The sequence below is a fragment of the Muscardinus avellanarius genome (assembly GCF_963383645.1).
Source record: "Muscardinus avellanarius genome assembly, chromosome: 3".
NCBI classification, from domain to species: domain Eukaryota; kingdom Metazoa; phylum Chordata; class Mammalia; order Rodentia; family Gliridae; genus Muscardinus; species Muscardinus avellanarius.
The window spans coordinates 65,331,202-65,347,360 of record NC_137788.1 but is presented as its reverse complement, the minus strand read 5'-3'; the positions used below and the strand labels follow the sequence as shown (position 1 = coordinate 65,347,360).

At 37.4% G+C, this 16,159-nt stretch overlaps 1 protein-coding gene across 1 annotated transcript in view; it reads left to right on the top strand.

Moving 5' to 3' along the window:
- ERICH3 (glutamate rich 3) overlaps nt 1–16,159 on the top strand; it is a gene marked incomplete at both ends in the record, with an annotated part of 110,200 nt that overhangs the window by 22,393 nt on the left and 71,648 nt on the right. Inside the window, 4 exon segments of the mRNA XM_080691444.1 lie at nt 7,523–7,616; nt 10,115–10,240; nt 13,850–13,921; nt 15,798–15,926. Of these exon segments, the coding sequence (XP_080547570.1) occupies nt 7,523–7,616; nt 10,115–10,240; nt 13,850–13,921; nt 15,798–15,926 (421 nt within the window).

Below are 16,159 nucleotides of genomic sequence, written 5' to 3'. Positions count from 1 at the left end.
TTCAATTTCATCAAATTTAACATTGAGCAGGAGTGCTTAGTATAGATTTTTGTGCTTTAAATAATAATAGAAAAAATTTGTACCTCTTTAAAGTCAAGATGTCTAGTTTCATATGTCCTACATTTTCTAACTTAAGTAAGAGACGTAAAATTTTTAGTGATAGAAATCTAAATTCTCTCGATTAGGGTTACAGTTTAATTTTTCTATTTTAATTGTTCTGGTTAGTGATAAAACTCCCAGATATTTCATTTGGAAAAGTGATTTCATTTAGATTTACTAAGTACCTTGCTAAGATTCAAACTCTTAGGATTGGTTGGATGGCTGAAGCATGAAGGATTTGTGGATGGAGATGAAATTCAGTGTATTCTTGCAATTTTTTCCAGTGGACATTGAGAGAGTCATTTGGGTCAGGAGATAGAGGTTCTTTACTTGTGAACTTTGAACTAACATAAAGGCAATCAAGCCACGATATTCTGTGATTTCACTCACCTTCCCAACACAAGCACTTGATTTGTGAATTGCAGAAACATTTTATCTGGCTTTTATTAGCAGCCTGCCTTGGAAGTGAAGGTTTGATGGAGACATTCCTCGAACACTCTCAAACTCTACAAATTGCAGATTTAGTGGCCTCTGAAATGCAAAGCACCTCTCGATTAGGCTTTTCATCTTTAATAATAAAACTGTGCTCATCCACAGAAGTCTTACTTGATTTTGTTGAGCATAAAATGGTGCAATCAGTTTTTCCAGATTGGAGGATGGGTTGAGCCTTTCCACTTATGGCAATGTAAAGAAATATTTTGCATGAAATTTCTTGATCGAAATGGCAGCCAAAAATTACTCTGTATTTGCTAGAATCCTTATGTTCATTTTGTGAGGGAGAGAAAATAGTTGGAACAGGTATATGAGCCTTTTGGTCAGATATTGCATATAAAAGGTGAATTTTCAGATTGAAAGTTCATAAGGCATACTTCTATATTCACACATATAATGAAAGATATTATTAAATCTCCTGTGATACATTGCCACTTAAGTTTCAGATTTAATAAGTGTCCTGGTAAACTGTCTTTCAAGTAAGAAAAAAACCCTGTTATAGAGTTGTCCAGTTTCGATGGTATAAATACTCCCACGATGGTCAATTTTAAAGCACCAATATCTTGCAAAAGTCCTGAAAAATTTAACAATTGTCTTAGGAATGTCAGTATGAGCCAATTCCAGCACACCACTATTAGCCTTTTTAAATATTTTTGTGTATATTATCTAATGGTTTTATGCATAAAATATTCCTCTAACCTAATTTTGACCCTGCCATATTCTGATATATGCCTTCTTTTTCTTCTTCCCCAGAGATAATCTATATATGTGCAACAGTAAGCATTCATGGTAACATTTTTATAAATACTAAGATGATTTTTCCTCATTTTGATATCACTAAATCATTTTCAGCTTGGTCAATGTCATGTTATGAAATAATAAGCAAAAATTTTTTGTCTTAACATTTCATATAATAGTATAATTATCTGAATTTAATGAAATATGTTAAATGCTGAAAAATGGTGTTTGACATCAGTATAGTTATATCTTAGGGGCTAGTTTCTCTCTTCACATATTGGACTCAGATAAAGCAGAATGTCTCTATGTTATCCCCATGAGAAAAATTGTAAAATGCTTGAAATGCTCTTTAGTTGTACTTCTTGTTCCTTTTGTCCTAGTGTTCACATTTGAGACATCAGAAATATATCAGGGAGATGGTCGGTTACAACTGGTTTTGCCTATCCCAGTAGGGTATCAAGAATTGCCTTTCCCCATCTGGATAGTGTCTTTGAGAGTAGGTGATCACAGGCATGCTTGGTCTTTGTACAACAATATTTGTTACAGCCTGATACTGTCATCTTTGCTGTCCAATATTCCCATTCCCTGGAACATGGCACATGGCACATGAGAACATCCTTGTGGTAGGCAAAAGAATGTCTTAAATACACCCATGTCTTCGTTCTCAGAACAGGCGAACATATTATTTTACATGGCAAGAGGGAATAAATGTTGTAGATGGAATTAAGTTTGCTCATCAGCTGACTTTAAGAAAAGGATTTACCTTTATCTTGGTTCAGCAGGTTTGGCACCATGTAATCACAGGAGTCCCCACATAAAGAGGGAGGAAGACAAGCAGGAAAGAGAGATGATATCCTATCCTGAGAAGGGCTGGGTCAGCTGTTGTTGGCTTTGACTATGGAAGGAGGCCAGGACCAAAGGAAAGTGGGTGGCTTCTAGAAGAAAGAAAAAGAAGGGAAAAGGAATATGTTTTAGAGCTTCTGGAATGAATACAGCTTTGCTGACATCATAATTTTAGTCTAGTGAAATCCGTTTTGGACTTCTGACTTCTAGAAACTACAAGATAATAAATTTGTGTTGTTTTAGATTCTATAATGGGTGATATTTTGTTACAATAGCAAGAGGAAACAAATAAGATCTGCATTAGTTCAGATGGGCTAAGTCACAATTAGAGTTAAATAAAAATACCTTGGTTGTGCAAAAATTATTCATTATATTCTTTTCAGACAAGTTTGCTAGGGAAATTTGTAGTGTAAAGCAGATTGCAGGAATACATATTTCAGAGGTTGGCTGATTTAAAAACTTCAGCACATTGTCTTTATGCTAAAGATATAGCTAATTATAAATGAAAGTTATGCATTTCTTAACTTATTTTATTTTCATTTAAATTTTTTATCTCTGTGCTGGAGATAAAGAAATTGGTGGAATTACATTTTCTTGTGAATATTTTTCATGATTCATACTTTTCTGTCATCCTTAGCTTCCTCCAGGCCATATCTTAGCAAGACCTGGTGAGTGATGTTTGCTCTGATTTGGTGTATATTATCAGGAACATATTTTAGATTTATGGTTTGGGCAAATAACTTAAACTAAGGTTTGTTGTCTTCACTAACAAAGTGGGGATGATTATCCCTTCTGTTATGAATTGTATTTTTGTGCCCCCTACCCCAATTCATGTTAAAACACTAATCCCCAATGTGATGGCACTTGGAGCTGAGGCCTTTCAGAGATTATCAATTCATAAGAAATTGGTGTTCTTATAAGACATAAAAGTACTTGCCCCTTTGTTCTCTGCAATTTAAAGACATGATTAGAAAATGACTAGGGCAATCCTTGTACATTGGCAAAGAATTTGGCTGAATTGTTTGTTTTCTTGTGTTTTGTGGATGGTAGAGCAATTGAAGTGGAGGAAGTTAAGTCACTTGTTTCTGGCTACGGAGGAGCCTTGATGACAGAGCTGGACTCCACTGCAGCTGGAGTCTTATGGGTTTGACTAGACCAAATGGGGCACAAGCAGTGTAGGGAGAGAATTTTGGGGCTAAAGGCCTGAAGAAATGATTCGATCAACATGGTCAATGAAGAGATGTTGGCCTTAGGTTTCCCAAGGATTGACTCACACCGAGCAATAATCTTGTTTCCATTTTAGGAAGGTGGAAAACATGAAATAACTTGATATTGCTCAAATTCCTGGGGCCTAGAAGGAATCAAATGAAAAAGGTATACGGACAGGCTTTGTAATCTGCCAAGTGAGATATGGACGTCATACTCCTGTCCCAGCTCAGGGCATAGTGCCTGACCTGAAGACACTCAGTGCCTCTTATAAATGGATTAGGCATGATAAAAAAAGAAATCAAGTCTCTATACACCACACACACACACACACACACACACACACACACACACACGATATCTGTGTGTATCTCCCTCCCAGATCAGCTGCTGTGTGAGTGCAGTGTCTGTGCCCTCTCTGCATTCCTAGTGTCTTTTAGAATGACCTAAAATTGTCAGTACTCAGGTAGATGTTTGTGATTAATAACAATTGTAGTGCCTCTCCTTTCACTAGTGGTTTTTATGGGGCCAGATGGAAGAGTTGATGGGAATTGCTGACTTTATTTCTATAGAGCCCTGTTTACATATTCTGCATGGTGGGAGGCATAGGCTCAAGGATTGCGAGCTGAAGAGCTACAGCTGGAATGGAGGCTCCTAGTACTTAGGATCAGGCCCTGAGAGGGCAAGGGTTGCATATAGAAGTGGGGCAAACAGGAACCAGTTCACAGACAGGATTGCTTTGTTTCCTGGGAAATTGTTTTCCCTGGAGCATGGAGCCCTGAATGGGTGGATCTTGCCCCACCCAGCAACCAGCAAGTGAGTCTTGTCCATCATATAAAAGGCAAGCACATATCAAAGTCAATCACTAAGCCAAGCATGGGAAAGAAGGGGGAGGAGGGAATTGGGTAAGGGCTAATTGGGTGGTGAGTGCATTATGTCTCCATTTTTTATTCCATTAAGATGTATGGCTACAATGTACCAATAAAAAAAAAAGGCAAGCACATTAGATGGGTCTGGTCATGAACAACATGGCCTGGGAGTAATAAGGTCACAATGGTATGTGGTTACTGTGACTAGTGGAGCCACTGATGGACACAGAGCAAGGAAAATCATAGGCCGGAGGCAGTGTGACCAGAGGGGCCAGCTTTGACAACAGATAGAGTAACATACAAGAGGAATGAAGTGTTCAGAGTACACACTGTCACCAAGCCCAGAGCCAGGTGACTTTCTTTGGTCCAGATTTATGGCAAGTGTAATGAGGAAAACAAAAGGATGGGGGAAAGAATGCAGAGGACAGAGGCAGAAATATCAGAAGAGCTCTACTAACCTTAGTTTGTGGCTTGATAAATAAAGCTCTTATAACTGAGTAAAAATGCAAAGGGAGGGAGGCTTAAAATCTACATCATGCACACATAAAGACTGGAGTAGAAAGGATCAGGCAGATCATGGCTGTTGCTACACAGGATATAGCCACTGCCTGGTAAAGGAAGTTTGATGGTCAAAATGAGGCTAATATTTTATATGTAGTTACTACTGCAGGTATGTTATGAAACCATTTAATAATTTAAAGTTTTAGTTAAAAGTGCAGGCATTGTCTGAAAAAGAAACAGCTGAGATTGGGTGGACCCTGCTTCTTTTTAATTAACTGTCTCTCCAAGGCCAAATGTATGATGGTAGTGTGGAAGGAGTCGCTTTATAAATGGTATGCTAGCTCCCTGAAAGTGAATGAACTCACATTTATTTCTAAGTAGGAAAAAGTATGAAAATGGTGTGTACAATGTTTTCAATCCAATTGGACTTCCTCAACCTGCAATGAAACTGGAGAAGCACAGGTTCATATATTCATTTAGAAGGAGCCTAGGAGAGCAAAAGAGAATTAAAGTTAGGTGGTGCCAAAGCTGGTTAAGCATTGTTGTTAGGACTTAAATATTAAAACAGTTACCAAGCCTGATTTAAAGGAAGGGATATTTTATCTGTCAGTAGAGAAGTCGAGGTCCATGTTATCCTGACCTTTTGACCTCACTTTATTTAATCAGGGTTTTAACACTCCTAGCTATTCCAAAACTATTGATTTTTTTTAACCTGGGCCTGGAAAACAAAGACTATATATGATATCACTCTAATGATTTATCTTAAGAATCTGTGAACTGTGGAATCATGATTGTTAGGACTGAGAGACACCTGCTCACCTTTCTGAAATGAGGAGCTGAAAAGATATTCTGAGATTCAGAAAGGGTAAGGGATACAATATTGACCTTTTGGAGACAGGAAACCTTTGATGAACTATAGGACACCAAGACAGTTCATTTAAAAGATGGTTTCAAAGCATTATCCAGGGCTGGTTTTGTATGTGCAGTAGTGAAGCTCTTGGGTTGTCTTTTTACATAAACCCAGGGAAATAATGGTTCCTGTAGTTGTTCGTGTGTCTGCAACCCTCATGTGGCACCTTGGCTTCTGGGCTTTGTAACTGCCTTTCAGTCTCTTTTGTCGACAAAATTAAACTTTCCTTACTGCTTGACAGCATGGAACTTTTCTGAGATGGGCTGCTAAGGAGAAGAGAGACAGGAAAAGGTCACCAGTACTACTATCTCCATGTAATTAAGGCAAGGCAAACAGCTAAATAAAATTGTTGCTAATGACATTTACTCAGACCTATAATATGACTCTCTGGTCTTAGCATAAGTCAGTCAGCTGCTCATAAAATGTATAGATTGTAAATCTTTGTTGCAGGAAATGTGCATACTCCTTTAAAGACAGATTTACTTTAGGACTCTGGAGCAATGCTTACATATTGTTTGCTTACTTTCTTTTTCTCTCTGTCTCACTGTCTCTCTTTTTTGCTCTGTGTATATGTGTGTGTGTGTTTGTGTGTGTTATATGTATGTATATACATTAAACTTTATGTATATGTACATATATGAATACATATATATGTGCACATATGCATGCTATACATGTGTATGTATTTTTGTAAGGCACAGAATGGATAAATAAAGGATATGCTAAAAGAAAAAATTAACTTTCAACTTGATTCATAGGCTGAGATTGACCATCTATTAAGAACCTATAATATGGATTCAAGGAGACAATTTGTCCTCTTTTAACTTTTTAAAGATCCTAAAGCTGGCTGTGGTGGTGCACGCTTGTAATCCCAATGCTTGGGAGGCTGAGACAGGAGGATTGCACAGGTTCAAAGCCAGCCTCAGCTACTTAGTGGGGCTTTCAGCAACTTAGTGAGACCCTGTTTCCAATTAAAAAATAAAATAGGTCTGGGAGTATAGCCTGGAGGTAGAAAGTCCCTGTGTCCCACCCCCAGTACCACACACACACACACACACAAAAAAAAAAAAAAAAAAAAGATTCTAAAAGTCAAAGATAATCTATACTTTTAAAAACTTTTGGTACTAGATGTAGAATTAATGAATTATCTAGATACATATGAGGAAGTTAGCACTTAAAATTGCTGAGCTTAAAAAAAATGCTGAGCTTAAACTTAGAAACTAATACTAATAAGAACAAGTCCCAAACAAAACTGTGGCTTCATTTACCAGGCACATTATTATTTAGATACAAACAAATAACATAAGCAGGGTCACTAAGACTCATGAACTATTCTGACTTTCAAATCTAGCAGAGGAAACCACGACTTTAGTGACTGTATTGTGTGATGTGGAATGTAACTCGAGGTCTCATGGGAGTGGACTGGAAGGCAATACAAGCACCCTGGGGTGTTTTCTGCCAAAAGATTCTTATGTATCGCCATGTCTCCTGCTTGCTGACAGGCCAAGGATGGGCCTTGGCAGCCTAGAGACTGCATGGTGTCCTGACAACGTGAGAGAAAATACTGAGGAAGGGCAGGTGAGTGTGAGGTGTGTTTGGGGATGTAATGAGAGGCTGAAGGAGCTGCTACTATGGCACCAGGACTCTTCAGTAAAGCCCTTCCTGACAACTGGAGCTCCCAGTTCTTATCATAAAACCTAGAAAATAATAGGCGCTCGGTCCGTGTTTATTAAACACATGCAAGACTGACTTGCTGGCCAGACTAGAGAGGATGAGAAACAACAAGGGTTTGAGAAAGTCAAGAATTGCTTTGGTTATCAAGCAACACTTCATGAAACCTTAATGATTTCCTTTTCCGTTTCAGATTACTTGCGGCATATAATAGCCTTACTGATAAACACCTGACTGGATATTTTAACAATACAAGGATAAGGCGGCATCTCTTAAGATCAGGGCTGGTAAGATATGCTTTACTTTCTATCAACTTTCTTGTTTCATGAAGTTCAATAATTCCCAATTTTTTCAGGTTTCCTCTTTGAACTAGTCAGAGGCATATTTTCCCCTATTCATTTTTAGAAAAATTATTTCCTTTCCAAAGTTCTGCTTTATTTATTTGAGACTGTTTCAGAAGATGAGAAGAGAGGTTGCAGTGACTATTAAGAAAACATAAATTATTAAGAGACTTAATAAGGGACAGTCCTTATGAGTTTTCAGCAGTATAGCCTATTTGCTTACTCATTAATATATTCAACATATGTTTATTGAACATGTTCTATGAGCTAGAAAATGTCCTTTTATAAAACATGAGGACAATGAAGACTATTATCTTCAGAAAAAATATTGTCTTTAATAATCAAAGAATAGAGTATGGAAGACATGAACAATTCAACATTTCCTCTTGAAATTTTTTAAACTTTTATTTCCTCTGATGGTTTATTGATACATTAGTGCCTTTCATTAACTTCAAAGCTGCCATTTTCCATAAAATTTCCATTCCTCTCTGTATCTATAATGTAAAAATATTGAAAAAAATAATCATAGTTTTCCACTGAAAGAAAGGGGTGTGGTTATTGAAAGTGTTAGCTATTTACTTTCTTAAAACACAGTGGATTTCTGAACAATGGTTGTCTGGGTGTTGAAAGAACACACATTGCATTTCTAATTGTTGTTTATGTGCTTGGCACTCTAGCCCAAGTTCTCAGAGAGTTGCTTTGCAGTCTCCTGGGGCTTTGTTATCAGACAGACCTGGCTGAAACTTGGCTTTGCCATTAACAACACATAAAATCATGAGCAAACCTCTTACTGAACTTTCTCAGCCCCAACTTCCTCAGTTGAAAAAGGAAGCTAATGATGCCAGCCCACAGGATCATTATGATGATAAGAAGTAGGCTAAGGCAATAATTACATTGCTCATTGTTGTTATTGTGATTGTTATTAAAGTTGCTTATTTGGATAACAGTCTGTGAGCTTCCTGTGTAAGTAGGAAGGACATTGTAGTTATTTATCAACGTCATTAGCAAACACTTACTGAATACTGGTATGCATGATAACTCAAATAAGTTAGAGACAGCCCTTTCTCTAGAGCAGTGGTTCAAATGCAGCTTCTCAGCTGCGCTCAGCATCACCTGGGAACTTGTTAGGAAATGCAAATTCGAGAGCCCTACCTAGACTCACGGATCAGGAGCTCTGGGATGGGGCCCATCAATCTGTTTTCCTTCAAGCCCTCTAGGTGATTCTGATGCAGGCCCAGAGTTAAGGACATCTGCCCTATAGGAGGGTCTAGTCTAATTGGGAAGATCAGACATAGTCCCAGAGAAGAAATAATCATGACACATGTTAACTGCCCAGGGTGAGGTGCCAGAAGGTTCTAACGTTTTAGCCCAATTCAATGCTAGTGACATGATATCCCATGGACAACATATTCCAAAGACTGCAACTGGGTTATTTGTGATTTCAAGCACACTTTCCATATAACATGTCATTTTCTTCCATTGGAAAATGTCAATAACCAACTGTAATTCAGCTCTAGTTTATTGCAATACTCTAATATGTTGCAAAAACAGTCTTAAAAAAACTACAGTTTGTAAAATTTAGAACAAAAAATTAAAATAAATATGTGGCTTCCATTAAACTTTTAAAAGAAAAGCAGGTCTTAAATGGAAAAGAACATAAACAATCAGAGAAGGGTAACACCCTTCATTTACAGGAGATATAAAAATAGAAATACACAACTAATATGCTCACTGGAAAGATTAAAAAATAAAGAAAAATAAGTAAAAAGAATCCAGAAACTGCCACTCCTGGGACTTACAATGATTCCTTGAGACATATATTGAATACCTCCTATGTGTAGTATTGCATAATCTGTGAAATTTGAAATCACAATAAATTAAATTACCTTCTGGGCTGGAGAGTAGAAGAAGAAAAAGCAGTGGGAAAACAGAATAATGAAACCACTTATTTTTAAAACCAACTGATGACATCCTCAGTAGAGTGCCTGTTTTGCCCTTCAGAATTATTTTCTGTGAGATCATGAGTCCTGTGATCCTCGTTTTCCTTGTTTCAAGGTAGCACCCACCCCTTTCTTCCCAGAATGTGTTCAAAAAAGCAATGAAAAGAACACCTGGGTTCCATCAAGGGAAAATTGTTGCTCTAATGAAAACCTTGTTTTAAACGTCAAGTGCACCACCTGTGTACGTTTTCACAATGATGGGTATTTGAGGCTTACTTTCACCGCTTTTCTTACGAAATATTCATTAAACTGAAAGTTTATCAACCATAGTGTTCCACTCCTTTATTCTTGGAAGATACTGCCACTTTCTCTCTTCTCTCTCTCTCTTTCTCCTTCTCTCTCTCCCTCTCTCTCTCTCTCTCTTCTCTATTTGCCTCCTATTTTTTGGCAACTAATGCATTTTCTACTTTGTATTTCTCTGTATATTTTATTTATTCATGACAGATCACAAGAAGTGGAAGAATACTTTCTGAAAAAGAATACAAGCTAAATATCATGAAGCGAGACCACCAAAAATATATCCGGGAGTGCTTAGCCCAGGCTATTTTCCATAAGGTTCTTGATATGGAGGTACAAATATTTATTATCACTTATTATTGATTTTTATGATATGATAATAAGGTTTTGTACCCGAGGCCGGGGAACTCTTCCTCTATTTCACTAAAAAGGAAATGGAATCAAGTGACCTGAAAAATCTCTCTAGGTAGCCAGGAGCCAAAAGACTAGAGCAGGGTTTTCTCCATTTCAGCTGGGGAAAAATATGGACATCATAATATATTTTGTGATATTTAATTTTCTAAATGTAGATTTTTAATCCACAATGGCTACTCTGAAAGATACCAGCCCTCACCATCTGTACCTTAATTTCCATTTGCTAAAAAAAAGTGGCATCTGTTTAAATATCAGTAATTCCACTGCCATGAATTATTTCAGATCTGTTATTCTTTTAAGGCTCTGAAGCTCAGCCTTATGTTACGTTTCAAGGAATAGGCATTGGAACATCTGCTGTCCCTCCTACTTTAGGCCACATTGGTCAACACAGATTTATAACCCCAAGCATCCACATTTTTTCTTTTAATCTGACACGGCATTTTTAGTGGGATATCTAGCTAACTTGATAAATTATTTCAGCTTTGCTCCATGAAACTTGTAGTTTCTAGCATCAACAACATTTTAATCTCTGTGAAAAAGCATGTCACTTCTTGGCTTGACCGTACAGCAGTAAATCAGAAAACTTGGCTTGTGAAACCATTAACCTGTGGGTACAATGAACACTTATGAACAACTGTAGACTCGTCAGTAAATTAAAACTAAGTTTAGTGTCACTAAAAATATTTATTATTATGCTACCATTATAATAGTGCCATTATACTTGAGGTATATGTATATATGTAATATTTTTTAAGAATTTATTTTGTTTTATATCATGTACAAGAATACATAGAATCATTGTTTATCATTCCCCAATTCCTTTCTTATAATAGTATTAATTAAAATAGTTGAGAACAATGTTTCAGATTCCAGAGTTTTTCAGATTTTGGAATTTGAAATCTGAAATACTCTGAAATCTAAAAATTTTTGAGCACTAACGTGATGCCTAAACACTTTTCTATTTGAAATTGTTTCATATTTTTCAGCTTAGGGATGTTGAACTGGTGAAGTCTATGCACATATTCCCAAACCTGAAAAACTCTGGAATCTGAAACATTGTTCTCAACTATTTTGGATAAGGGATACTCAACCTATATAATATGTTAATATACTAGAATTAGAACACTTTTTTCTCTAAATTGTCACATCTTTCCCCCCATTTAGATTATGCTGATTCTGTTTAGTACTCCCGTAGTGCAGGCTTTTCATTGTGCCAAAATGAGGCTACATGTTGTAGAAGCAAGATTTAATTTAAATAAAGAAGGGTGCAGAGAGTGACTGAGTACCAGAAGAGAGAGGTAAACAAGCTAGCTTAGAAGAGAAAGGAAGGAGGGCCATCTTAGGTGGGAGTCAGAGGAGGCTGAGAAAGGTACTGCTGTTTAGAACAAATCTTGTCAAGTTAAAGTTCCCATGAAAATGTATGGGAGGCACTCTAAGTTGTATAGACAGCAAGGGTGAAATTATGACACTGTGAATGAAAGGGAAAGCTCCAGAAGCCAGGCTGTACAGTAGGCTGTTTGAAAGGCCTGGCAGGAAGAAAGTGGCCCTCTGCAGTGAGTTGGGCCCCTTTCCAGAAGAGCCTTCAATTTCCAGCTCGGTCTGGAGGTCTGGAGTGTGGGTGATGAGGCGATGGGATGTTTTTCAGCAGGAGAGTGAAATAAATGAGCAGAGCAGTTTTAGAAAGATGATGTTGCTAAAAATGTGGAAGATGGATTAATGAGCTGGAAGAGATTGGAGGTGGGAGGTCAATTAGAAAGCTGTTGCCAGAGGGTGTGGGCTCAGCGCAGAAGTGGCAATGTCGGGGAGATGCAGCTGTCTGCAGAGACACTGAAGACAGGAAAAGCTTTAAAGTGACTGAATGAGAGACAAAAAAAAAAAAAAAAAAAAAAAAAGCCAGAGCAACTCTGAGGTTTTGTTTCCAGGCTGGGGGTGGCGTGTGCTGTGGGGAACCCAAGAGCCACCAAGCCCAAGAAGTTTGTACAAGCTGCAGGATGGGTGCTGGGGATAAAAGGAAATCAGGCTTGATCCAGAAGACAGAGATATCAGTGGCCTGGGGGACAGTAGTTTCAGCTGGTGGTGAAGAGCAAGGGCTCACTACAGAGAACTGGGAATGAGTAGAAGATGGAAAATAATTGATAGTGGATGTAATCAAGTTGAGTGATAAGTGGGTGAGAGATCAGAGGAAGAGGGAGAGGGGAGAGAAGTGTCAGGAAGAGGATTGATGATACTTAGGAAGAGAAAGATTGAGTCTGAAAGGGACCCCAAAGCTGTGAAAGGGGGTCAAGAACAGAGAAAAGATGCTTGTTTTTTCTCCTAAGGGCCAATAAAGAAACATTCTCAAATGTATCCAAATGATTTCAGATTGGACTGTAAGCAGATAATTTTTTATGTGCGTTATATTTTTAAACTATAAAATTAATATATCACAGAAAAATTGGAAAACACAAAGCATAATAAAGGGAAATAATCACATATAGTTCTTATTATCAGAGACAGCTGCTATTTTACTCTTTTTAGGTTCTTATTCATATTTATGCAATAATAAAATCATTCTTTGCTGGTTGAAGGACATGGTTTCATAAAGCACAAAGCCAAAAAACTGTGAGGTATATGTTAGATAGACAAAGGTTTAGATTAGAGCTCTGTAACTGACTACATGTCTGACTTGAGGCAAATTCATGATTTTCTGCCTCAGTTTCTCTGTTTGTTAAACAGGACTGCTTGGTGATTAAAGTTATTCAAAAAAGATGATGTGTGTGAAACCACTGCTTAGCACAAGGTCAAGTATGTGATGAGAGTTTGCTCAATTAAGTTGTATTTTTGTGTAGTTCTGTATATTGCTTTTTCCTGAATTACATGCATTTTCCATTTAAAAAAATATTTTAACATGCTTTTATTGGTGCACTATAGTCTCACATCATAATGTAAGTCATGTTAACATTGACATATATGCACACAGCACTTGGAGGGTCCCCCTGCCCCCCCATCTCCCCACTTCGCAATACAAGGTATTGAGAATGATGCTGGTATTTTTATATATGTACACATAGTTGATGGTAGTAGCATTGTCCAGTTTTTAAAAACAAAATCTTTATTAATCTTCTTTTAATGCTTACATTCTATTCCATAATAGAAATGTGCCAAACATTTAACCATTCTCTTCAAAATTTATATTGCTTCTACACTTTTGCTTTGAAGAAAAGGGGAGGGGGAGAACTTGCAAATAGTATCTTTGTGTATAAAACATTTAAAAATTATTGTTCAGTTTTCCCCTTGGTTTCAGAGTGAAATTTACTTGTTAAAAGGCATAAATACTTTTAACTGACTAAGATGTATTTGTAATTGTTGTTCTAAAGAGTAGTGCCAATTCATATTCCCACCTGCACACTTATGCAGGTGGCTCTTCTCCATATCAATGACAAGAGGGGTAATTGAGAGTAGAGTTATCTATTGGGATTATTTTCCTCTAAAAAATTTCTTTGCAATGATTGATATGATTCCGTTCTTCATTCTTTCCTGTATGCCTAGCGCTACCATCAGCTTGAAGTCAAAAAGAAACTGGAGACCTTAGCGAGGAAGGAGAGAATTCAGAGATTAAAGGTAAGGAACTACATATTCTCTTTTGCTTCTTAATATTATTTTGTTATTTCAAATCCAGCCATATTGTTACTGAAGTTCCCCAAGGCACTAGACCTTTGGGTAACACATAGCTGAGGTTAGATACTGGTTATTCCAAGCCCAAGTTGTGACCATCATCATTACAGATGATCATGACAAGATGGGAGCTATTTATATAAAATAAATTGTATTAAGGCACAAACCTTTCAAAGCTGAACTTGTAAACATTCTTTTCACATCTGAAATTTCGCTTTTCTATTTTCCTGTGATAGAGGCCAAAAGATCTTTGTCTCTCTTAAGAAAGTAAAAATAGATAGTAATGTTCCCAATGTGATGAAAAATAGGGCATTTTAAGAATTATGCAGTGGCACATTTCCATGTGAATGTCACCCTTGCAAATTATGGTGGGAAGGATCCTCCTGAGCGAAAGAAAGCATAATAAGATTTAAGACATTTTGTATGAAGAGGCATTTTAAAATTCCTTGCTTGTTTTCTATTTTTGTATTCGATAGTCCTTCTTTGCAGTGAACTTATGAAATATATAAATTTGAATCAAGAGAGGATAGATTCAATTAGGCATGTTGGAAAGCTTTCAGTTTAGGTTGGCAGTTTTATTAAGTTTCTTGAGCCATTGGAAATCACATGTTGTTCTTAATTTTCTGTGTAGTATTACAAACGTGGGGCCTGAGACATGTTTCATAAACCGATGAGTATTTGTAAAGCTTCTAGAGCTCACTTACCAATTAAGACAGCAATTTTCCCCTCTTGCCTGATAGGCTCAGTTCTGTTTTATCAGGGTTGAATAATAAGCTTGTTACAAAAGTGTTAAATGACAGCAGATAGGTGAGTGTTTCAAGATCAGAAAGTTGGAGGATAGAGATCTGTGATGAATTCAGCTTGGCAAATAGTGTCCCACATCAAGAATTGACTTACAGATTTTATGATTTACCTGCTGAAATGTGGATGGGAGAAAATGGTTCCTTGAAATAGAGTGGCTAACTCTGCTAAAGCAGGGTAAGCTGCTTGTCTATGCTTCTTCGGTTCCTGCCCAGGTTGCTAGACACAGGAAACCAGGTGCCTATGTCTGGATTAGGAAACTAACTGCACCACCCACAGGGATTTATTGTAGACACTCCAGGCCCACCCTACAGGATTTTTATTTTTCACAGTTTATTTTATAACTGCAATCGGCAGAAGACATGCTTTAGGTCCACTGTATTTAATATGTAGCCCATTTTTGCTTAATGACATTGTTAAATTATTTTCTAAGATAGGAAAAGCACTGCTAATCTCTACTGACTAAAGTAGTGTAGGGAATTCACTATAAAGCGGTCTGCTTAAAATAGACTAATAAAGCCAGGCATGGTGGCGCACGCTTGTAATCCCTGCGCTTGGGAGGCGGAGACAGGAGGATCCAGCAGGTTCGAAGCCAGCAGCTCTGGCTTAAGAGACCCTGTTTCCAAATAAAAATATAAAATAGGTCTGGGAGTGTAGCCCGGAGATAGAAGGGCTTCCAGGAACCCCAGTACCACCAAAAAAACCAACCAACCAACCAACCAACAAAAATAGACGAATAAATATTTTAGCGAAAACAGAGGATACACTCCTTATCTGTAGCTAGGTCTTTGTGTATACCTAAAGCAGTTTCAATTTGTTGGCCCTCAACACCACACTTGGCTCCATGATATGATGTGAAAACTTTTTTTTTCACCATATTAGCAGGTCTCAGAAAGTAGCACTCTTGCAAAGACTGAGAAGGTTCTTTGGTCTCAAAGTCATGCACAGATCTATGTTAAACACTAACTTAACATAGGTTACTAACTATGCATCTGTTCATTAAATCTCGTTCTTATTCTAGGGAGAGCACACAAGGCAATCTATCGAAAATAACATGCCAATCCTGTCTCCCCATCCCCCAATCGGCCCAAAGAATAACCGTGGCCACAGTGTTTTGCTGGATGAAGGACATTCAAGTCTACAAACATTGGTGAGTCATATTTAACTCTGCCCCAGATAATTAACCCATGATTTCTTATTAATCTCAAAAAGGGTGCTTTCTGAGACTGTATGTGTCAGCATAATTCTGCAAGTTTTATCTATGGAAAGTATCATCTTTAAAAGAGCCAGCAAACCAAAACCATTTTTTATCTTTTCAGCTGTCTCTACTGAATATCCCACCTTCATTCGTCAAAATCACTTTGACCAAACCCATTTTGCTTG